This window comes from Periophthalmus magnuspinnatus, chromosome 17, assembly GCF_009829125.3.
Source record: "Periophthalmus magnuspinnatus isolate fPerMag1 chromosome 17, fPerMag1.2.pri, whole genome shotgun sequence".
Lineage (NCBI taxonomy): Eukaryota > Metazoa > Chordata > Actinopteri > Gobiiformes > Gobiidae > Periophthalmus > Periophthalmus magnuspinnatus.
Genome location: NC_047142.1, coordinates 13,162,276 through 13,184,817, shown reverse-complemented (window position 1 = coordinate 13,184,817; position 22,542 = coordinate 13,162,276). Strand labels below are relative to the sequence as shown.

The window sequence follows — 22,542 nt, the reverse complement described above, 5'->3', positions numbered from 1 at the left end:
CTTCACTTTCCATTTTGCCACATAAAGCTACCGGTAATTTGTTTTTGGCCTAATCTTTGCCCATGAACCAAAAGCAAAGAAACACATTTTGTTCTGCCTCAGCACCACTCAGTCAGAATGTGGAGGTGCATTTTTCAAATAAAATTATGTCAGTGCATAACCTCCATCCTGTGGTAACAAATAAAATGGTAGGTCTTACGGTCATTAAAGATCTGTTTCTGAAACATTTATAAACCACCAAGTTATTAAAGCACTTCACCAAATCTTGTGTTTTAAATGTGCTTTTTGGACTTAAAATCACCACATTATTGATATTGGTTAGCACATAGCTGGTTAGCCTCCACAGTGTTTTTTTAACTCTTAATATTTCAAAATTTTGAAAAGTCTATGGGGAAAAATCTATGGAAAATTCCTGACCCAGAGCGGACGATCATTGTTGACCTTCATAGGTTAACTATGATGCAGCCACACTACAGTTAGCCAGTTTATATTTTTGCTGTGAGAGTATTACCCATCATTCAAGTGTACGTGTGTGTGTGTGTACATGTGTGTGCAGGCTGATGGCAGTGGAGGAGGAGCTCCGCAGGGACCATGCAGAAATGCAGGCCGTCATAGAGGCCAAGCAAAAGATCATCGATGCTCAGGTAACACTTGACAGGGTTTATTTAGCAAAGACCAGATACTAATGTGCAATCTGCTGTTGTACCACTCACTACCTACAGGGTTACAACAGTGTTAAATGAGTGCAGTGTGTTGCTTCTACACTACCTGTCAAAAGCTGGACACACCTTCTCAATGTTTTTTTTTCTTTTTCTTTCCTACCTTCTAAATTTTAGATACATACGGAAGATATAAAAATATGAATATGTATGGATTTATTTTTTAATACCTAAGTGTCAAAATTCCCAAAGTAGCCAGCCTTTGCTTTGTCGACTGCAAACCCTTGGCCTTTTCTCAATGAACTTCTTGAACTGGTTTTCACTTCACAGCTGTGCCATGTCAGGGTTCATTAGTGAAATGTCAAGAGCGTGAAACGCAGTGATCAAAGCAAAGGGTAAAGGCTATTTTATATTTGCAAAAAAGTAAAATATGATTTGGTTATTTTGATTTTTTTTTGCTAGATTCCATATGTCATTCATAGTTTTGATGACTTCAGTGAGAATCTATAATTTTTCTTCTTTATTACCATTATTTACATTAAATTGTGTCCAAACTTTTGATTGGTAGTGTATAAAGCATTTTTATCATCTGCAATCCAGAAAGTAATGATAGGATGTTGCTTGCATTACCATTTTGAATTTGATTTACTCCCAGAGGCCCATAATGGACTCAATTTTCAACCATGATTAGCCATGAAAATCTGTTTAGCGTATTTTCCGGACTATACGTCGCTCCGGAGTATAAGTTGTCCCAGCGAAAAAATGCGTAATAATGAAGCGAAAACCTATGTAAGTCGCACTTTTTACAAAATCCAAGACCAAGAACAGACAGTTTATCTTTAAAGACAAGTTATAATAATGGCAATAAAATAGAGAACAACAGGCTGAATAGCAGTACAGCACGCTAACATAACACATCGGCAACAGACTGTCTGATATAAGATATTTACGTAACATGCCGGCTTCTCCACAAAATTGCATATGAATGCATGGAAAATACACATACCACTTTGGCCTGCGAGTACACAAACCGTTGAACCGAAAATTAATATTTTACTTCTCAATTCTTTCTTAAATAGTGCTCTGTCAGGTAAGACTTTGCATCAGGGTTAAACGAATAAAAAGGCTGAACTGGAAAACAGGAAGTAGTTTTCGTGACCTTAAACTAGACTTATGATAAACTAAACATTTACAATATTGTTCAAAATGAAAAATTATTACCTCTATGGTCTTACAAATGAAGGGGAAATAAATGAGGGGAAATTATATATGAAATGTATAAAAGAAAACCAGTCAAGTAAATTTTCTTACATGTATTACAAACACACCAGCGCCATCTAATGGTCAAACAAGTGAACTGTAACATGTATAATCAACGGTTGCCTAACGCATATGTAAACACCTACATGGAGCATAGACAACGAACTGAATGTGTTTGGTATGTTATAACGTAAGATATTAACTTAATCGGATAACTAAAGCATAAAAAACAAGCTAACAAGTTTACTCTCGATCTCAGTCCAAATCACTAAATCCATTGAATTCTTCAACCTTCAGAAGTAGATGGCTGTCATACTGGTTCACAAGTTCAGAGTGCCCTCGTGCAGTTGTCAGTGTAATAACTTAGATGTTAAATTATACTGAACTGCGACTTATATGTGAAATTATTAAAATATGTATATGTCACACCTCCGGCCAAACTATGGAAAAAAAGTGGGACTTATAGTCTGGAAAATATGGTATTTAAAAAAATAAACCCTACACTAACCTTTTCTCCATCTTGTATCCCATCAGGAGAAGCGGATCCTCTCACTGGACGCAGCTAACTCTCGCCTGATCTCAGCTTTAACCCAGGTTAAGGAGCGCTACGCCACGGCCAACCTGCGCAATGGCCTGTCCCCCACCAGCCCAAGCAAACTGTCCATCACAGAGAGCGGAGAGTTCAAGAGCACTGGCTGAACCTTGACCTCTCAAAGCGGAGAGTTCGAACCAGGACACTGAAGGACCCATATGCCACATTTCTAGAGACATTGGAGCTGTTTTTTTTTAAAGGTTTATCATGTTAATTTATTGTTTTATTTGCTGTTGCAGAACTACTGAAGTTTGTGCGGTTATGTTGACAATAAAAGCTGCTTGTGAACATTACCTGTGTGGTTGGGTTGAGTGACAGTAAATTGTCCTCAGGTTTAACCCAGAGACACTGAAGAAGTCAGTTTAAAATCAGTATCTAACTCTGAACCAAAAGTGAAATGTAGTTAACCCACTTAGTCTCGCTGTGATTAAACATATAAGCAAACTCAAGCAGTCTCATTGTGACAAATAGATACTTTGGCCAGCACGTACAGGCTGCTAGTGCTTAATCTACTACAGCAGCAGTTGGGTCAGAATTGTAAGGGTTGAATCCGCAGTTAACTGTTTCTTTCTTCTCAAATTGAAGCTAGCTTTTTAGAACGTTGTATCACTGTATAGATATCATGAGACAAACAAAACGTGAGGCATAATTAATTTTACTGTTAATTTTATTTATGCATAAAAAAAGAAAATCGGAGACAGGAGGTGGCGATTGAAGAAAAAAATAGATTTCATTATCTGTATACTTCTATATTAGAATTAAGAGGAAAAGCAGAAAATCAGTCCCGTATAGTGGAGCTTCGGCCACTTCTGTAATATAGACTTTCTTATAACAAAATAGGCAGTTTACGGGTCACATCTGCCTCATCTCCTCTGGCATCGGGCACTGGGCGGCAGCTCCGAGGGCACCAAGCAGCTCCCAGGCAGCTCCCAGGCAGTCCCTCTGGCAGCTCTTTCGGCACCGCGCCAGGGCAGCTCCCGGGCCGATGCTGCCGCGGTTCATTTAAGACACTGAGGACACTGAGGAGGACGTTAGCAGCGCTGCACACACACATATTACACAAACATTTACACACGCGTCAACAGGGGTGGGCTATATTTAGAATACAGTTCTAATCACATGCATATCATTAATAGCCTTGTAATTTGAATTTAAAGAGGGGGTATAATACTTTTATGGCATATTAACTGCCAACACAACATTTATAACATCTTATGAAAATGCTATATTCTCCAAAAAGGTATTAACATGTTTAATAAGTTTTACTTTCGCTTTTCATGCTCTGTCCCCCATCTCTTTGCTCCCCCTTTAGAGCACTACCACAACAAAATCAGTGTGGATCCCGCGAATTAAACTACTGCACATCATATCAGGTTTGTCAAGTTGTTGTGTAGTTTTCTATCATGCTTTTGTATATTTATGGAGAATTGTCGTGAGGGAGCATGGGTGACGTAGGCTTGTGGGCTGAGCCTTGCACAGAATCTTACAGCTAACAGTGAGGAGGGTTTGAATGGAGCCCGGGGGAGACTGCTGTAAACAAACATGTGGATGACATCAAAAGCCTCTTCAGGCATGTTTTTGATGAGGGAACATAACATGGTAGGAAGCTCCACAAAAAAAAAAAAAAAAAAAAAAGTTTAGCATAATATCCCCTCTTTAAGTTTCTGTTATTGCCAATGTGTCAACTTTGACCATGGAGTTTTCAGAAAATTAAAGGTGCATTATGTAACCTTTCCTGATAGAGTCTGCCTCCTACTTGTCTCCATAGTTGAAAATGATATAAAGTAATGATTCCACCTGCATCCCTGTGTAGGAGCAGAGAGCTGCTAACCCTGTAGTTTAGACATCTATAAACATGTTCTGAATGGTCCTGGACGGCTTAGAAATGTGCACGGTAAAATGAAGATGGACTTAAAAATTTTACTAAATTGGAAATCAAAACAACATACTTGACAGAATAATTACAATTTGATATTAGGTTAAAGGATTTGGGAAAATATCCTTAAGCTACCTTTTGAAATAGTATTAATATTGTAAATAGCCCACCCCACACACACACACACACACACACACACATACACAGACACACAGGTTAGCTTCATTCACTCACGGCACACTGGAAAAAAGTGTCTACAAGAGTTACAATTACTTATTGTATTATGTCATCATAGCAATTTTGACAATTTATTTAGATATAGAATATAATTATTTCTTCAAGAAATTTCAGATTTTCTTCATAATTAAAAAAGCATAACTATCATTTTTGTTCCTCTTACACTGTACAGACATACTTGCCTTGATTTCATATTTTAAGTAATAAAAATTTACTAAAAAAAAATGAAATAATGATTTAAACTCCTGTAGATAGTTTTGCAGTGTGCCTCACCTCTGCTTTAGGAACTCTCTTTAATATAAAACTCTCTTAAATAATCTTGAGTCTGTAGAATGCTTATGGACAGTCTTATTTGTGCTAAACTAGGCTGCAGTAAAAGATGAAATGCTAACTTTGCTTTTAAATTATTCCTTTAAAATACAAAATAAATATGCGGTTTGTGCACACAGAACTGCATCGTGTTAACGTCCTCGGTCAGCAGGAATAACATATCGTAAAAACTCAAAGAAACACCAAAGCGTTAAAATTAAATGTAGAAAAAAAAACAAAACGATAAAACAGAAAGGAAACGTGAGGCCAGATGAGGACAGAACGGACATGCTGTTAAAGCTCAAACGTGCAAAATGTCGCTGTGTCAAATCTCGTCGTCTGAACTCCCAACGCTGCCTGAGACCAACCAACGAGAGCCAGGTTGAGTTTTCTGTGGTCTCTGGACCAGATCTGGACCAGTTTAGACCAGGTTTAGGACCAGATGTGGACTGGACCAGTTGTAGATCATCTTTTTGGACAGGTTGTGTACCATGTGTAGGTCTCATAAAGACCAGGTATGGACAGCATATAGAACATGTTTTAGATCAAGTTGTAGACCAGGATTTGTACCGGATAAGGACTGGTCTACATGTAGTCCATACCTGGTTTACAACTGGTCAATTTGTAGGCCAAATGTAGACCAGGTTTCGGACCAGATCTGGACAGTGTGTAGATCACCTGAAGACCAGGTATGGTCTTCATATGGACCAGCTTTAGACCAGGTTTTAGACCAGGTTTAGGACCAGATGTGGACTGGACCACTTTTTGGACAGGTTGCGTACCATGTTAGGTCACAAGATGACCAGGTATGGACTACATGTAGACTAGTTGTAGACCAAGTTGTAGATCAAGGTGTAAGCCAGATGTAGACCAGGCTTTGGACTGGGTCTGAACCGGCTGGAGTTCACACGAGGACCAGATATGGACTCCATGTGGATCAGCTGTTCCAGTAAGTTCTAGACCAGATGTGGACCAGGTTTTGGACCAAACTGGGCCAGTTGTAGTCCAGCTATAGAACACATGTAGCCCAGTGGTAGTTGCAGACTGGTCCGGACCACTTGCAGACCAGATTTAGTCATGTAAACCAGATTTGGAAACTCTTTAGGTCCAAAACTTGGTCCTAATGTGGACTGGAACCGTTGTAGATGGTAGTTTACGACCAGATGTGGACCAATTGTAAACCAGGTTTAGAACCAGTTGTAGACCCATATGCAACACTTGTAGACCAAGTGTGGACCAGGTTTTTTGACCGGATGTTGATTAGACCTCTTCTAAATCAGGAAGGGAGGCAGATGTCGTTTTGGACCAGGTGTGGATCAGACCCGTTGTAGACCGGATCTGGACAACATGTAGACTGGTTTAATCTACATGTAGACCAGATTTGGAAACTGGTAGGACAAGGTTTTGGATTGAATGTAGACTGAAGATGAACAGATGACAACTAGTTGTAGACCGGATGTGGACCACTTGTAGACCAGATGTAGACCAGTTGTAGGCCAGGTTTAGTCCACATGTAGACCAGTGGTAGACGACATGTAGATGAGATCTGGACCATATTTGGCAAAGGTTAGGACCAGGTTTACACAGAGTACCACATGTAGACCAATGGTAGTGCAGGTTTAGACCCGGTGTAGACCAGTTGTGGACCAGTTGTGGACCAGATGTTCTCCAGATGTTGGTGGTGAGACAGTTGGAGACAGTCTTCAGAGCTCGTCTCAGAGCTTGTCCTTGGCCTGGACCCAGATGAAGGGGCCTGACTGTTCCTCGATGATCTGCTTCACCTGTTCATAGATCTCCTCCAGAGAGTCGCCCTGCACGATGGCTACAACACACAGGACAGCGCACACCCATTATTAAATAAATGCTAAATACATGTTAAATGACATTTGTATTAGGTTAAGTTTATATTTCTTTATTATTATGCTAAAATAGTGATATACAGTACATGCAGCACTTGTAGCTGTACCTGTGAAGTTCTCTGTGAACTCCTGCTCCAGTTTGGTGGCTCGGTCAAATGTCTTCCTGCCCTGCTCCTCACTCAGACGCTTGTTCATGTCCCTGAGGAGACACAGGCATAAACTACTGTCAACTTGGCCACCGGGCACAGGTCCACTTTAAGATTAACTTTGTTAAAGATTCTAGGAAATAATTTGTCATTGGGGTGGAGAGGAAGAGGAGGAACAGGAGGAGGAAGAAGAGGAGGAGGAGGAGGAGGAGGAAGACAGCGGGAGGAGAGGGGGAGGACAGAGCAGTAACAGATTCTCAGGAGGAGGAAGAGAAAGAAGAGGAGGCACAGACTCACATGATGTTGTCCACAGACTTGGGCTTGATGAAGATGGCGATGGGGTGGAGCTGAGCCAGCTGCAGTCTCTTGATGGCGTTTCCAGAGACGTCCAGAATGCAGTGTTTACCCTGGAACACACAAGGGACTGTTTAGTAGTACTAGTGGTATGAGATCTGAATAATCAACAGCAGAGGAAGTTTTTTTTTTTTCTTTTTCAACTGAAGGTGCACCATGTACATTTTCTCAGAGAAGGATACTTCAGCTGCTTGTTTCCATGGAGATAGTATTACTTTGCCTTAAATGTTCAACATTATGTCATTAAACAGAACCATGGAGACAAGGAGGCAACACAAACGTGAAAGTGACGACTCAGATCTGTACCTTGTCAGCCACCTGCCGCACAGATTGCACGCTGGTGCCGTACAGGTGGTTGTTGTACTGTCCGGCCTCGATGAAGCGATGCTCCTGGATGTCCTTCTCCATCTGCTCCCGGGACACTACGAAATGATAGTCCCGCCCATCCACCTCGTAGTCACGCTTCGGCCGCGTCGTGTCTGCAGTTACCAAGATTAACAGAGTTTTACTGAGGCTTACCAAGGCTCCAACGGGGGGCAAAACTACTTTTATTTAGTGGGTCAGAGGGACAGGGATAAAGGATAGTGAATAGGTGATAGGGGTAGAGAATATTTAATGGAGTGGTAGCTGGGTAGCAGTAGAAATAGGAGGGTAGACGGTAGAAAGTTGATAGGGTAAGATATGATGGGTACTTGGAAATGGTAACAGATAAATAGTAAGACATGGTAGGTATTCTACAGTACGTTCTTGATGTAATGTGTAGCACATAGGGATAGAGGATATAGAATAGACTTAGAGGGTCAGGGTAAATAATGAGTAGGGTAGAGGAAGGAGAGGAGAGAGAGTAAGAGAAGATGGAGGGAGAAAGAGCAAGGGGGAAGAGGGAAGAGGGAAAAAGAGAGGGAAAGGAAGAGGGTAGCAGATAGTTGGTATAGAGCAGTAGATGGCAAATAATGGGTAAGGGGTAGGGTATAGTGAGTAGTGGATTGTAGTAGTAGACGATATTGAAAAAGGGGGGAGGGGTTATATTCATAAAGTAGTAGGTGATGAATACTAGGTAGGAGGCATCGGTGGATTGCGGGTAATTAATCATAGATGGAGGGTATTTGAGGGGTGGCAGTTGTCAGGAGGTTGTGGGATAGGAGACTGAATTGAAGTGTAGGGGAGTAGCAGTTAGTAGTAGAAGATTAGAAGGGAATACATTGCTGGTAGGAATTTGATAGTTGATAGTGTAGTAAAGGATAAGTACTAGGTAGGAGGAAGTGGGTAGCTCATGGTTGGTAAGGATTTACGGGAAGCTGTAGCGGGCAGGGCGTAGTGAGAAGAGGACATTGGGTAGATGGCAGATAGAAGGGTGGGCTAGGGGACATGGCGTAGGGGGCATCGTATAGGTGCCAGTGGATAAGAGGTAGTGGGAGAAGAGATTCCATAGGGGTAGTGGGGAGGAGATAGCGGTAGAGGATACTGTGTCGGGGTGAGATGAGGCTTACGTGGCACACAGGAGCCAAACTTCTCGGGGAACTCAGAGATGAGGTCATCGTTGATGCGGTCCTTCATTGGGCCCAGGATAATGACCGGACGGGTGTAGCTCACTGCAAAGAGATGCACTCAGCAACTGACCACAGGCAACAGCTACCAATACCACGGAGCTTAAGACAGCAAATATGCATAAAAAGTGTACTATTAATTATTTACTCCATTTTAAAAGGTTTCACAGTATGGCATTAAATTAATCTGTATTGCAAATTACAAACGTTATTGCTGCAAACCATTAACTCAGAAGAGCAAATTTAAAAAGTAAAGATAAATATATGATTCTTACCAAAAAATCAATTTGTCAAAGTGTATTTGTTAAAAATAAATGTTAAAATAGAGTAAAGACACCGCTTTCTCTAGAATATGTGACTTCAGCACAGAAATATATGCTTTTTATTATACTTCCTTTGATCTGTAGAGTACATACATTATGAAAATGTAAGAAAAAATATGATTTGTATTTTTTTACACTTTACTTTGTTTGTGTTTTCATTAAATTGCATGTTTTAACCCTTAACTGAAGAGAAACTGGGGTGGTACTGACCTTCTTGCTGGACGACGGGTTCATAGGACAGCACATACTCCTCCTGTCCACCTGAGGGAGACAGAAAACACAGAAGCGGTCAACATAAGTCAGGTGACAGGACAGGGATACACAGATGGGACATACAGAGGGGACATACAGGCTCTTTCCAAACTGAAGACTCTGCAATTGGACCTGATGTACAAATATCACACAATAGGGTTGCATTCACGTGCATTTTGAAACCTGGAGTTTAAAATTGAGGTTGGGATTGGTAAGAATTCTGTCATAAAATGAGTCCTGGTTCATGGTTAATTGCTCTGCAAATATTGGATCTAACCAGGATGAAACAAAAACTGGCAAAAAGTTTAACATTTTAAATCACCAGCATTAACTTGAGATATTCAATTATCCTCGTTGAAAAGTGTCTATATTATTAGTAGACAAATGTTTTGTTTGGTTTAGATTTTTACATCAGAATGAACCTGTTACAATCTGTTTGGTAAATATCATGGCAACTATAGTAAATTATGCCAGACTAGGTCAAATGCAGAGCTCTCAGTGTACAGAGGATGGGCATGCAGAGATGAGGGGTCAGATGGGACCAGGACTTACGGTAACTACTCTCACTATCACTGGCATTGGACGTCACATGTTCTGCAAGCAACAACAATACAGGGTGAGAGACCACAGGACGTAGAACCAGCAACCTGCATGTGGAATCCAACCGGCAACCCCCCCGAGCAGGGGCCAAAAACAGACCAGTCATTCTACTATGCAGAGGTGGGTAGTTCTGACTACAGATGGGCAATATAAGGCAGTATAGAAATTGTTGCTTTAAAATAAACACAATTAAAAAATGACATGATCTTAAAGGGGGTTTTACACTTCTATTGATATTAATTGATCAAGACATAACACATTTAGATCACCATGTTACCGTTTATTGTTCTGAGTATGCATTTTCAGTTTTGTTCCTTTTTTACTCTGATTATCCCCTCTCTTTGCTCCCCTAAGTCACTCCCCCTTCAGAGCGCTATAAAACACATTAGCATCCATCCTGTGCTGTGTACGTTTTTGTACCATGTTTCTGTATATTTATGGAGAATGCTCGTGTGGGAGCATGGGTGAAGTTGGTCTGTGGGCTGAGCATTGGACAGAATCTTGCAGCTACAGTAAGACGGGTTTTAATAGGGCCCAGAGAGATCACTAAAATACTAAAATAAACATGCATGGCTGACATCTAAAACCTCTTCAGGCATGTTTTTGACGAGGGAACAATATTATAACATGGTAGATAGTTCCAAAAAGTCCCTCTTCGTGACAATAAAATATGTGGTTAAAATGTTTTCCCACCTCTGCAAAATTGACCAAATTTCACTTTTTCAATGTAACATGTTTTTGTGCAAAAGAAAAGACCCCATTATGGCCCCAAGTAATTAAAAAATAAAAAAGTAATATTAAAACAAAATTGCACATTGGTCAAGTATTTAAAATGTGCAATAAGATCAGAAACCACCAGCAGCAGATGGCAGCACAGGACAGATGGGCTGAAATGAGCAGGAGGGGGGGGGGGGTCCTCAGTCTCCACCAACATTTCAAAAACTAGTCACTAATAGAAATGATCAGGTCCAACATTTGTGCATTTACTTTGGGATATTTCATGGAGATCACTGTACTAATGCTTATTGCAGATACAATTTAGTTTAGATTAGCAGATTAATGTGAAACAATTAATTTAGTTATCATAAAGTTTAATACATATAGTATTAAAGTATAGTAGTATAGTATATCATAAAAGCTTTGTCTGCATAATCCCTTAGTCAATCACCAAAGAAAGTCTATCACGTTTGAGTACATTTGACCACTCATCCAAGAGGCTTCTTCACTTCTCACAGCGTTCTTGGAAGCTGAACGGAGGAGATGACTACACTGAAACTAGCACACCCTAGTAGTTTTCAGTAAGGAGTATCTGTTATTAGGCAAGTCCATTGAACTACTCTAAGGTGTGAACTGTCCCGACTCATATTCTGCGTAATCGCTAATGCAAAATTGAACCGTCAGAAGTGAAGAAGCTACTTGGATGAGTGGCCAAACATATTCACAAAAAAAATAAATAAATAAATAAATTACAAATTAAATTAAAAACATAAAAAATAATAATAAATAAAATAAATAATAAAATAAATTGCTAACTTTACAGAATTCTGTTTTCTGTCACACAAATTCTGAGAATCAAGTTACATCCACTAACTATTTCTAACAGTTTACTACAGTTTAGCTTGGCCTCAATCATGATTAACATTATTTGTGCAAACTTTATGGGTGGAGACGAGGGAGTGGGACAAAGGGACAGAGAGACAGATCGGACAGGAGACAACTTACTGTGTCCTTTGGAAAGAGGCTCATCACACAGGTCCTGTGGTCAGTGTGTGAACAAAACACATCATGTTATAAAGAGAGAGAGAACGAGAAAGAGAGAGAAGCAGGGGTGGGGGGGTGGAGAATGCAGAGAGAGAGAAGGGAGGGGAGAGAAGAAGAGGGAAAGATGGGAAGAAAAGAGAGGGGGAAGGTGAGAGACAGGAGGGAGAGGGGGCAGAGAGAGGGAGAGAGGAAGAAAGAGGGAGAAGCAGCATGAGAAAAAGAAAAAGGAGAGAGAGAGAAAGAGACACTAGAGATGACAGAGGAGAGGGACACTGGACACACTGTAGACCCTGGTTCTATAACTCCCTGCCAACAATACTTCAAATACAAGTGCTTTTGTCACATGTCCTCTCAGTGTCCAGCCCCTCTCCCCCGCATACGCCCTCACGTTCTGCCGCTTCAGCCAAACCGCGTGCGCAAGTGTGTGCGTGTGGATGGGTGGGGGTCCCTTTGGGGGGGGATACTCACGCTCCACGTCGCTGCTCTCCTGCTCGCTTGCTTCTTTGCTCTTGTAGAAGGGGAACTTTCGGCTAAACGGGTTCTTTTTACGCTTGTCATTGACAGACTGCGGAGGGGGGGAGGGAGAGGGGAAGGAGGGAGGAGGGGAGTGATGGAGATGGAGGAAGAGAAGACACGAGACATGAACCTGGGGCAGACCACACACACACAAACACACACACACACACACACAGAACTCCTGATCTCTCTAAACTCACTTTTTATCCAATGACAAAGCCTAAAATCGAGGTTATGCCCACATCGGAACACTGATTGGCTGCACATTGATTGACAGCTGAGCCCTGACCACAGAAACCCTAGAATCTGCACATGTTTAACTGTTAGAGTGAACAGCAGAGGCCTCAAATAAATGATTTCACTGACACCTCGCTCACACTGCACCTGGAGGAGCTGTGATGTTGTGTAGGAGTACTGTTCTTGCAGAGTATCTTGCAGATACCACTTTCACAATAACCTTAAAACAGGATAATCACAGGAAACCCTTTAAGTTAATCATATCAAACATAATGGGGCCAGCGATAGATAAATAGTACAATGAAACACCAAAGTAGTTAGTTGTAGTGTCTAGATGGTTCAATAATTAACTTACATGTCACATTATGAAACTCAAATGCCATCAAACAGGCTTAACACTACGTAAAATTAAGAAAGATTTTCCCACTAGTGCAAAGAAAAGATACATGCGATAAACACTGAGCCTGAAAAATAAATATGGTTCATCTAGCATATACTGAACGGTAAGTTGATATAGTGATCATTGTGACAGGCTTACACAGAGCAGAGGTCTGCTGTTATATACACTAATCTCATATATATGAAAATAGCCTGTGGTCACGATAATTACTATACTGACCTATCGTTCAATCCATGTTAGGTGGAACAATCATTTCCATATTTATCGTGGAGATTTTTCTCTTTGCAGTAGTGGGGAAAGTAATTAGGTTGTATAATTTAGTTCATAATTCAACCTTCTACAGCTCAAATCTTTAAGTGTTGCATTCTGCTATTCATTTATTGCAACTCACAAACATTGTACATTTAGAACATTTTGTGAATAATTCTGTTTTATAGTTTGATTTCAATATTATTGTTTCTATTTTGACTTTGGCAATATATCGCACTTCAAAATTTGTTATTGCGACAGGCCTACTCTGGACAAAAATGCTCCTCCTCTACAGAGCTCTGAGGCCCGTCTGATTTCCTCTCATCACTTTGAATAGTTTGGACTGCCATGTGCAGTCTGAGCGAGCTGTGGTGAGACTCTGGAGATAACTGAATACAGTGCCCATCACTGGCTTAGATGAATAAGATTACTAACTTTTCTACCACTGTATTCCTTTGCACATCTTTTTCAAACACACACATGAGGAGGAGTTGTTAGTGAAGACATGAGCAGACACATGCAGCTCAGAACATGCAGCCAGGTCATACTTTACGACAGAAGACTGATCCTTTGGTTCTTTATCACAGTGGACTAAATATGTCATTATGTAACAGACTGAACTCTGAACAAGTCACTGACAAACCTGATAGTGTCTGACCAACAAAAGAGTAAGTGGCACATGCAGGAAGTGAGGGAGGGGGGAGGAGAGAGGGTGAGGAAGGGGTTAAGTCAGGGGCAGATGTCAATGTCAAGCGTCAGAACAGGTTTGGGGGCCAGAGGGTGTATGTAGGGGCCCCTCTCAGCCTGAGCGATGCTGCTTTCAAGTGAAAATAGCACTATTCAAACTAACTTTTCTAACTAACTAACTTTTCTGGTGGTGGGCCATCACCTGATGTCTTCATGAAAATGTTACTGCTTTGCCTAAAATGTTCCATAGCATGGCATTAAGCTCGTCTGTCTCCAGATGAAGCAGGTGATAAACCTGGAGAGGTGAGCCTTCGCACAGCAAGAATCCTTCTTTTTGCGTTATAAAAACATCTGTACTTTAATTTAATGCCATACTATGGAACATTCTAGGAAAAGCCATACCATCCACTGAGATGCAGCAGGTGGGGTAAACTCCATCAGCAGTTACATATGGTCAATTGTGAATTCATAATAACTGTTGAGACTCATTTGAAACCGTTATGATTAATGTTTTGAATCATAATTAATCTTGGTGAAGTGTAACATAAAAGTGACATTTGAGATTGTTCTGACATTATGTGCGACTCTTTCTTCCTGGACTTGAAAGCAGCACGCTCCTCACAAGGCGTTTGACATGTTGCTAGGCGAGTTAGCGCTTGGCTAAAACTGTAGAGCGACACAGGTAGCCTTAAGAGCAGTTGGGGGCAGCAGGCTTGTCACTGATATTAAGTTAAAAGAACACCATGTTTCAGTTTAAAAACACAAACGCTTCCTGGTTAAGGAGATTTCCACCTAATGACATCAGCAGGTGGAATAGGGTGTTCTCAGCTCTAGAGAGGGAGACAGACTAAATATATGTTTACTCAAATATGGATGAATGAGGCAAAATGCAAACATAAGTATGTTTGAGAGAATAATATTTTACTTTGATTGTTTTTTTAGGAATTTGAAATTAAAAGTAGTGTGAATGAGTACTATGTGAATATTTGTACATTGTAGTACTTTGACAAGCCTGCTCCTTCTGTGCGGTTTGACTGAAGACTCATTCAACATCATGCTGTTAATGTGCAGTGGTTCAACATTAGTTACACATTAGTTACAAACTAGTTAACATTAGCTTAGCATTAGTCACTCAAAGTGGGTTGTATCATGCAGCTAACCCCGTGTTCTACTGCCCCTGAGCCCTCGCTACACCTACTCATGTGCACATAGTGACAACACAACAGCTACAATCATCTGAACATTTGATCAGTTTTAACTAATTCATGACAGTTTTAATTCAGAAATGGGACAAATTGGACAATATTACTATAAGTATCAAAAGTAGAAATATAAATATGTGTTATACATCTATACACAGAGGTGGGTAGAGAGAGTGATGTTACTTCAAAGATAATATTACTCAAGTGGAAGTACAAAGGGTCCAAGAAATCACTTAAGAGATCTCCATGGAGACACGTACGTGATATCACCAGGCAAGTTACAAGTCAGATCTGTGGAGAGGTGACCCTGTTCACAGTAAGAACGCATGTTTTCAAAATGTATTTTTAGTAAGCAGTAACATCTCTATGGACAGAAGCCCATGTCAGTCAGCAGATCAGAAAAGTTACACAGGGCACCTTTAAGGTTGTCTCTATGCCATTATTTCTTTTTTTGTACATTTCATGAATACAAAATTATTAAAAGGACAATATGGTTTCTTAGTTTTGGTTGGCTTTTACTAACTGGCAAATCTCAAAATTGTGTTGCATTCTTATTTATTAAATCATTTTATTTGTCAATTTTGAGTCAAATATTGTCCCATTTCTGACACAGTAACACATTATTATTCATATTCCCCACACACATCTATGGAACTACTGCATTAACTTCCAAACATAAGGACCCAGGACGGAGCGCACTCACCCCTCTGTCTCGAGATTTGGCGTTGAACTTGACCGTTTTTAACCGTGCCCTCTCCTTCTTCTCCACTCTGAGCAGTAAAAACACAAGGAAACATTTCATTTGAACGCTTTTGGACTCCATGTACTTTGATTTGATATGCCATCATTTTAATTCATATGTATAGAAAAAGCTAAAATAGCCCTGATCTCATTTAACTGGAGAGGACTGGTGCCCTCATCTGATCTCAGATCTGCATTACTTGGATGGGAGTGCTGGGAATACTAGGTGCCGCAGTGCCTCTAGTGAAAACTCCTGAATTAATGTATGAATGTATGTTGGTGGTAGTCAGAGGTCAGAGGAGACGTCTTGTTTCTGTCAGTCTGCCCCAGGGGAGCTGTGACTACAATAGTATCTGGAATAAATTAATAACTCAGACTTATAAAGGGAGTTAATGCATCTGAAAAAATGATATGTAAAAATTTAAGTGTTGAACCAGGACTGAACCAGGACTAAATCAGAACTGAACCAGGGCTGAACAGGATTAAACTAGGGCTGAACCAGGATCCCTCTCACCGTCTCTTGCTGGGGATGACGCCCACCTCCTCAGCCTCCCCCTGGCTGCTCAGGTGTCTGGCCTGCCACCACTCGTCGTCAGAGGCGTTGACCACGTGTAGGATGTCCCCGAATCTGAAGTCCAGACCCTGACTGGGCAGACCTGAATCCCGAGACTTATCATAGTCAAACAGAGCCCTGAGGGACAGAGGGAGGACAACTACTATGTCATACACAGGGCGACTGGGGAGGGTAATGTAACTACATCAAACGTAATTGGGTTGACTGATTAACACAGGGTTGTAAAATAAAGAGATGGTTCTATCACAGTGACATTATAAAGTTACTGTGTTGGTGAGATGTGAGACATGTAGAAATATTGATATCTTGCAATTGCCAGTTTTGGATATTGAGTATATAGACTATTTAAAAAAAAATTATAAATAAAAACACTAGAAAAAGTGTACAAAGAACAGAAACTATATCTTCCAAACAAGGGTTTATTGTATTTATTATATACACTCACGAAAAAACCCACAATGTTTTTTTGTATCATTAAAGGTGATGCTGATGCTGATATAATGTTTCCTCATCATAAACATACCTGGAGTTTTGTTTCATTCACACGTTTAACACACAAACCCTGCATATTTAGTTCTTCTCTCAAACAGAAAACACTGTTCCACCTTGTGATGTCATGTGGTAATATATGAAGTCCTCCACTTTGTTTTTAAACTTCATACACCTTCACTAGAATCATTTGGATAATTTTAGACCTGGAATTGCCAATCTTTACTGAACAAAAGATAAAAGGTAGCAGTTAACCATCTACCGCTTCATTATGACATCACAAAGCAGAACGGAGCATTTTGAGCTTTGGAGATGCAGACGGACTAATAATAAAGGATTATTCTAAGGATTAGTCCTCTCTTGTGTGCACTGTACCTGACGTAGAGCGACCTCTTGTGGCTGGTGCGCAGTGAGCCAGAGCCTGAGCTGATGCTGCTGTTCATCATCTGCTCTCTCAGGTCGTGGATTTTCGCCTCAAACCGGCTGTACTCTGAACACACAATAAACAACAAACACTCAACAGTAACTATCTATGGCTGGAGTACATTCATTCATGTTTGTGCAGCCAAAGAAAGGCAAAAGACACATTAGTTAAATCAATAATGTTCTTAGCGTCTAGTAGAAGTGGTTAAGATAACGAATTTTTAATAATATTATGAATATCAATTTGAAGATATGGAAAATAATTACAAAAAACCCCCCAAAAATCTGAAAAAAAAACCCCAAAACAAACTTATGGTAAGCTTTCAAATAAGGATACAAGTTATTATTTTGCACATGAGGCTGGCTTTAAAATATTTGAAAACAGACCCGTCGGGGAGATCAATATTGCAAATTAAAATGTCCAGATTACAACAATGATCCTCAGGTGTCATAGATTGCAACTATACAGCAAACACAACCACAGGGCTTCTTAAACACATTCCTTTTGGATTGATGTAATATAGTTATTTAGTATTCTCTAAATGAAATATTTTTTATTAATATTACCCACTCACTAGTTAGGGAAACTTCCAAAGAGCCCCACTTTTTGGTTTTCCCAATAACAATAAATGCATAAATAAACAAACATACAAAGTTGAAGTTGAACCATTCCCCCCCTCTATTGTTCCCATATGAATTGATGTTAAGTTGGTTTGATGTATTGCATGTGTGAGGAGTCTGTCTGTACCTTCTGGTCTGTACTGGGCCATGATGGTGACCGTCTGCCCAGCGTTCTTCAGAGCTGCTGCAGCCTGTTCATGTGTGGCCCCACGTAGGTCCACTCCATTCACCTGTACATACACACACGGCATGTTAAAGCAAGTGGATGTAACGTGCGCTTTTACTATTCAAAAATAATGTGATGACAATTAGTTAACGGGGGCCTATTAAGAAGGTTATCCATTTTTAACAGTGTTCTCTTATCATATCTTACTCAAAGTTGAAGGTTGAGTGCTCAGAATATTTCAGTTTTCACTCACCCCCTATCCCGGCCCACAACTCTGTACTTACTTGTGATAAAAAAAGTCACATAGCCATTTTCAACAATAAAAACACATACATTAAAATATGCTGTTTGCTATTGTAAAAGAAAAATGACATATGGATCAAACCTGGACGACAGAGGGATTACACAGACATCTGCTATTGCAAAATGCCACAATGTAGGGGCTTGACAGTTCTGCATCTTAATCTATGTAGATTAAGCTACATAGAGCTGCTTCTTCTTTTATATTGTTTTTGTTGTTAAATCAAAACCACATATTTCCCCATAATCGCTCGGCTCTGGCCCCATACCGAGACAAGGCGGTCCCCCTTGCGCAGCTCTCCACACAGATCGGCCGGACCTCCAGCCAGGATGAAGGAGATGAAGATGCCCTCCCCGTCCTCTCCTCCCACGATGTTAAAGCCTAGACCAGTCGCCCCTCGCTGAAGAATGATCTTCCTGGGCTCTCTGCAACAAATCAGTCATCAAAAATACATACACAAAACTTTGGACACACTTTTTCATTTATATTTCTTCTTTATTTCCATGACTATTTATACTGTAGATTCTCACTAAATGCTTTAAAACTATGAATGGGCAGATGGAATGTAGTGAACTCAATAATTCAAAATTTTTAGATTAAAAATTTTTTTTAAAAAGCCACCCTTTGTTTTGACCCCTGGTTTGCAATTTTGACATTTCTTGCCTCTGACACGGCACACTGAAGTGCAAAACCATTCCAGGAGATTTCACCACAGAGTTCACAGAAAAGGCCAATGGTTTGCAGCGCTGTCGACAAAGTAAAGGGTGGCTACTTTGGTTGCACTCACTGAGGATGTATTGGCATATATCATGAAAATATTGATATTGCAATATTGGCTGATGTAATAATCTATATCGCTGTACTGTTTTTAGAAAGTAAATCAACAAAAACATGCCAGAAGTTGTGTTTTGTTTCATTCACACACAATACCCTGCATATTTAGGCACAGTTCTTCTGTCAAACAGAAAACACTTCCACCTTGTGATGTCATGTGATAATACTGCTCCATTGTGTTTTTAAACTCCACACACCTTCACTAATATCATTTGGATAAGTTCAGCACCGGAATTGGTATTGGTATCCATCTCTAATATGCAAAAGGTAAGAGGATGTAAACTTGAAAAACTAACGCTTCATGACATCACAAGGTGGAACAGAATGTTTTGAGCTTTGGAGATGTAGACAGACTAATAATAAAGGATTGCTCAAACAAGTCTGTGTAATTCCTCAGTCGTCCAGGTAAGATCCATTCTTCAGAACTGAAGAAGCGGCTTGGATGAGCAAACTTTGTGTCCAATTGATGGAATTTAATTTTTCTTTTACTATTACTCAAATGTGTGGATGAAACAAAAAACAAAGCTCACAAGACTCAATTTTGCTGAATATAGGACCTTAAACTGAAAAGTACAAAGAAACTATTTATATGTAAAAGCTAAATTAACTCCCAACTCATCATGCTTTCCATCGACTGTTGTCTCTCATAAATACTTTAAATCAAAATTAACTACTAAACGACTACAGGCCAACAGCCCAATATCAAATACTCCATCTTATTCTCATATCATGCAGCCTAATTTAATGTTAGCTCTGGTGACCCACCTGGTGACATCGTTGTCTCCCACGATGCCTTTGGGCGTGGGGGAGAAGCGTCCTGAGGGGGCGGGAGGAGGTGGCGGCTGCACCAGGAAGTTCTGTCCAATATGGTTTTCTGTGTGCGGTTGAGAGAAAGCTGAGGACACAGAGACGTAGGTTAGCAATTAACTAAATATCCATGGTAACTTGTCACATTTTTTATAGAGCACCTTTCCACCTTTAAAGCACTCAGAGCGATTTACATTAAAGAACCACTCACCCATTCACACACTCATACATTGGGGGGATGGATTAAGTGTCGTACCCAAGGACACAATGACAGTATTCATGTGTGGGACCTGGAATCGCACCACCAACCTGCGGGTCAGTGGATCTTACCGTTTTACCAATGATGTTTATGTCCAGAGCGGGATTCACACTGCTAACCATCAGTGGACAAACACTACAAATTAAGCTACTGTCAAAATTCACATTAGCCATGATATGGTGTACATTGTTTTGTAGAAATGCAGAATATCAATGATCTTGTTTATAGCAAAGGATATTGGAAAAAGAGCTGAAGAAAAATGAAAATGAAAAAAGAAAATCATTGTGGGATGAGTTGCATTCCCTTACAGGTTGTGATGTCTGGTGGTGCGTAGCTATCGTTGATGAAGACACTGTTTGGTTTGGCCACCTTTAGGTAGACCACATCTGGAGTGTTCTTCAGGGCTGTGACGGCGTGTTCATGGGTCACCTCCTCCAGACACGAGCTGTTCACCTAAAACAACACAGTCACATCTGTATATTTATATCTGTGTGAAGGCATGAACTATACAAAGCAAGATGTAAGATTAAAATTCCTCAAAGTATCCATCCTTTGCTTTGTTGACAGTGCTTGCAAACCCTTGGCCTACTCTCAATGAACTTCCTGATTAAGTCTCCTGAAATGGTTTTCACTTCACAGCTGTGCCTTGGCAGGGTTTATTAGTGGCATATCAAGAGTACAAATCAGTGATCAAAGCAAAGGATAAAGGATATTTTGAAGAATCCAAACTATTAAACCCGTTTTGATGCCTTCAGTTAGAATCTACAATGTAAATAATCAAAAAAGAAAGAAAAAAACATTGAAAAAACTTTTGACTGGTTGTACAAATTAAAAAGGACCCGAGCATTGACGCACATACAGGCCATGCTAGACAGAGGACTGGGGACAGGACAAAGAGGACGTCCTTACCGCGAGCAGCTTGTCCCCGATGTGCAGGCGTCCGTCCTTGTGCGCGGCCCCGCCCTCGATGATCTTGGTGACATAGATGCTGTTGTCTCCAGGAATGTGCTGGTTCCCCACTCCCCCCGCGATGCTGAAGCCCAGGCCTGAGTGTGCACACACAGACAGAGACACAGGGTTAGGGCTGACAACAGGCAAGGCAAGATTAAAACGTGAAAGTGAGAGCAAAGTAGGGCTGAACAATTGGCTTTTAGATCTGTGATTTGTTTTAATGTTCAAAGTTTGCATTTTAAAAGCGTCCAGAAGAATTGACAAAAAGAATGAAATATGGACTGACAAACTAATACAAGACATTGCAGTTTCAATTTGATTGCGATTAATCTTGTAGCCCTAGACCAAAGAGTCAAATAGTCTAGTAACTCTCAGAGATGAGGGGAATGTCCACACTTTAACTCTTAAATGCATGTGTCCTAGATACTCAAGTTTAATAGACTAAGATGGAATAACATTCAATACAATTTAAACATTAAAGCACATTACATTACCAATTAAAACATTAACAGTACAATTCCATAGCACCCGTGCCCTTTTGCAACAAAATATCTCAACAATGATTCAAATGGTTATAAACAACTTTGAGCAAAATGTGTTTTACCTCAGTACAGATTAGGTATGGGACAATACACAATAATATTGTTATTCACGATAAAAAAAAGGTCTGCAGTTAATCGTTCTGTGGCATTATTTAATAATAACTGTGATCATCGCACATGATTATAATCGCTTTTACGGCACCACACTGCCTCACGTTTCCAGTTTCAATACAATGTTTAGATGTTAGTTTTGGCATTTGTCCACAAGGGGGCCTTCTATCACAGCAGTGACACTTGTTGGCTTTTGTGCCTATTCAGAATTGGGGTTCTTCATCACCGTCAGTCACCGTCATGGCTAGTAGTGGGCAGGCAGTGGATCTGGAGCCCAGTGACAGCACACATTTTTATCTTCCACTCAAGAAGGTGAAGTCTGATGTGTGGAATTATTATGGATTTGAAAAACAAGACCAACAAGATGAGCCACCAATCTGCAGAGCCTCCTGAAAAAAAGATACGGCTCCGAGAGCAAACACAAGCAACTTAAAAGCACATTTGCGAGACAACCATCCTGCATTGTTTGACAAACTTGAGCTGAAAATATGCATTGTAAGTAACATACTATGTGAAATAAACCTTTGAATGTTCTCTGCCTGCCTAAAAAAAAGTCGCCACCTGGAATTAAATAAGCAAATGGGTACGAGCCTCCTCCAGGTCTAGGTTCAGCAACAGTCTGTGCTCAAAGAATGAGGTCAGCTGACACCTGAATAT

The 22,542-nt window shown here is 40.4% G+C and overlaps 2 protein-coding genes across 13 annotated transcripts in view; one reads left to right on the top strand and one right to left on the bottom strand.

The window, feature by feature from the left end:
• The window catches only part of rasal2 (RAS protein activator like 2), a 35,193-nt gene extending 32,389 nt beyond the window's left edge, over window positions 1-2,804 (top strand). For all 5 annotated transcript variants that reach the window (XM_033982323.2, XM_033982324.2, XM_055228639.1 and 2 more), the window contains 2 exons: window positions 557-644; window positions 2,454-2,804. In XM_033982323.2, the coding sequence (XP_033838214.1) occupies window positions 557-644; window positions 2,454-2,618 (253 nt within the window). In that variant the 3' untranslated portion in view covers window positions 2,619-2,804. The remainder of the gene's footprint in view (window positions 1-556; window positions 645-2,453) is intronic.
• Window positions 2,805-5,657: 2,853 nt separating this feature from the next.
• The window catches only part of dlg1b (discs large MAGUK scaffold protein 1b), a 58,888-nt gene continuing 42,003 nt past the window's right edge, over window positions 5,658-22,542 (bottom strand). For 4 of the 8 annotated variants that reach the window (XM_055228643.1, XM_033982200.2, XM_055228646.1 and 1 more), the window contains 16 exons: window positions 21,191-21,327; window positions 20,590-20,734; window positions 19,981-20,110; window positions 18,650-18,806; window positions 18,042-18,144; window positions 17,246-17,360; window positions 16,322-16,498; window positions 15,770-15,836; window positions 12,244-12,340; window positions 9,967-10,008; window positions 9,373-9,423; window positions 8,783-8,884; window positions 7,599-7,771; window positions 7,236-7,345; window positions 6,900-6,991; window positions 5,658-6,755 (listed from right to left, as the gene is read on the bottom strand). In XM_055228643.1, the coding sequence (XP_055084618.1) occupies window positions 6,649-6,755; window positions 6,900-6,991; window positions 7,236-7,345; window positions 7,599-7,771; window positions 8,783-8,884; window positions 9,373-9,423; window positions 9,967-10,008; window positions 12,244-12,340; window positions 15,770-15,836; window positions 16,322-16,498; window positions 17,246-17,360; window positions 18,042-18,144; window positions 18,650-18,806; window positions 19,981-20,110; window positions 20,590-20,734; window positions 21,191-21,327 (1,805 nt within the window). In that variant the 3' untranslated portion in view covers window positions 5,658-6,648. Of the gene's footprint in view, window positions 6,756-6,899; window positions 6,992-7,235; window positions 7,346-7,598; window positions 7,772-8,782; window positions 8,885-9,372; window positions 9,424-9,966; window positions 10,009-11,736; window positions 11,771-12,243; window positions 12,341-15,769; window positions 15,837-16,321; window positions 16,499-17,245; window positions 17,361-18,041; window positions 18,145-18,649; window positions 18,807-19,980; window positions 20,111-20,589; window positions 20,735-21,190; window positions 21,328-22,542 lie in introns of all 8 variants that reach the window. The other 4 variants (XM_055228644.1, XM_033982205.2, XM_055228645.1 and 1 more) reach the window with 2 other exon arrangements.